This window comes from Amphimedon queenslandica, unplaced genomic scaffold (genome assembly GCF_000090795.2).
Source record: "Amphimedon queenslandica unplaced genomic scaffold, v1.1 AMPQUscaffold_11051, whole genome shotgun sequence".
NCBI classification, from domain to species: domain Eukaryota; kingdom Metazoa; phylum Porifera; class Demospongiae; order Haplosclerida; family Niphatidae; genus Amphimedon; species Amphimedon queenslandica.
In genome coordinates, this window is record NW_003548704.1 from 4638 (window position 1) to 6414 (window position 1777).

At 35.2% G+C, this 1777-nt stretch overlaps 1 protein-coding gene across 1 annotated transcript in view; it reads right to left on the reverse strand.

Annotated features, from left to right (window-relative positions):
* Positions 1-187: 187 nt before the first annotated feature.
* Positions 188-1777, reverse strand: part of LOC109589664 (vegetative cell wall protein gp1-like) — a 2660-nt gene continuing 1070 nt past the window's right edge. The window contains exons 2-4 of the mRNA XM_020005718.1: positions 1484-1515; positions 323-746; positions 188-280 (exon numbers count right to left, since the gene is read on the reverse strand). Of these exons, the coding sequence (XP_019861277.1) occupies positions 188-280; positions 323-746; positions 1484-1515 (549 nt within the window). The remainder of the gene's footprint in view (positions 281-322; positions 747-1483; positions 1516-1777) is intronic.

The following is a 1777-nucleotide window of genomic DNA, read 5'->3' on the forward strand; positions in this document are numbered from 1 at the left end:
ATGTGTATTTTTCTTCTAGGAATATTAATAGAAACTAAAGCATTGGAGCATTTTTGTCTTGTCAAACACTGTGTATTGCTAATGTATTTTAATCTTGGCTTAACGCTGGTGCATTTTTTATTGACATTTTGATTATTTTATTATTATGTCTACATCTATTATTATAATAAAGTTATGATACATGTAGTTAATAAAAGTTATAATTTTTTGTTCCAACTTGGGGTCTTGGCCTCCTTCCCCTACCCCTGCCCCTGCCAGGTCTTCTTGGTAGATTGAGATACTATTGTGGAATATAATTTAGTACATCATAGTAAAGACTTACAATTTGTCTATTGACAGCCCTCAATTGGGCAATAATGAGCTGCCTTTGCTGGTGCAGCAAAGGCAGTGCTGGGGCAGGAGGGACTGCTGGAGCCCCTGCAGGAGGGACTACAGGTGCACCTGCAGGAGGGACTGCTGGAGCCCCTCCAGGAGGGACAACGGGTGCACCTCCAAGAGGGACTCCCAGAGCCGCTCCAGGAGGGACTACGGGTGCACCTCCAAGAGGGACTGGCGGAGCCCCTCCAGGAGGGATTGCCGGAGCTCCTCCAGGAGGGATTGCTGGAGCCCCTCCAGGAGGGATTGCCGGAGCTCCTCCAGGAGGGATTGCTGGAGCTCCTCCAGGAGGGATTGCCGGATCTCCTCCAGGAGGCAGAATGGGATCTTCCTCTCTCCTATCTGGATCTGGGCTTGGTGACCTACTCATACTATGAAAAAGATACATACAAGTATTATAGTGTATAAGCTAGAGGTTGGATAAACTGACTTTTTGCTTGCAAAGTACGAATAACAGATATTGAAAAGTAGTCTGATGCCTGATTGCAAATTGACTAAGGTCTAAACTTTAAAGTAAGGACTGTACTGCTCAGTGACAAACTTGACAAAGTGCAGTTGAGCGGGAAATCAGGCATGGTTATTAAAGATTATTAACCAAAACAGGATATTACGTCACATAAATAATTAGTTATTAGCTATGAATTTCATTATTATTTCAAATTTTCAAGTTTCTAGATGTGGTATGTTTATTTTGTGTATGCACAAGTAGCCAAAAATTAATATATTGCAGAAGTTTTATTAAAATATTCTGTAATGGATTTTTAAACCTAGTTAATTAATATCAATAAACATAATACTGATATAAATATAACAATAATTAACAAATTGAATAAAAAGTATGGAAACAAGTAAATAAAAAAATTTCTATAAATAAGAAAAAGTAGGGTTGTCAAAAAATAAAAGAAACAAGGGGGTTGAGTTCAATCATAATAATAATTATTAATTCAATTAATAATAATAAAAGTTAATTAATAAAAAATAATTATTCTAAAAAATAATACATAAATTTCAACCCTACTTTGCAGCATTTAATGAAGGATTACTGATTCCTTTAACATGACAAAGTTTAATGAAAGAATGACAACCCAACTGCTTAGTTCCAGCCTACGCAAGTGTGCGAGTTGGCCCTACTGACAATTCCTAACAATGTAACATAATCAGATCAAAATTTTAAATATATATATATATACTAAAGACATGCATCCATGCTTTTACTTTTAAAATCAAACTAACAAGTATACATTAATATTTTAATTTTATTAATTTTTATGGTAATGCATCACAAAAATTAAAGAATGCAATAGCAAACTAATCATCTGTAGTTTAGAATTTTCACTTGTGATGACAGTAATTTATTCAATCAATGCTAGGTAAAAATTCTGATTTTTATTTATCAGAATAC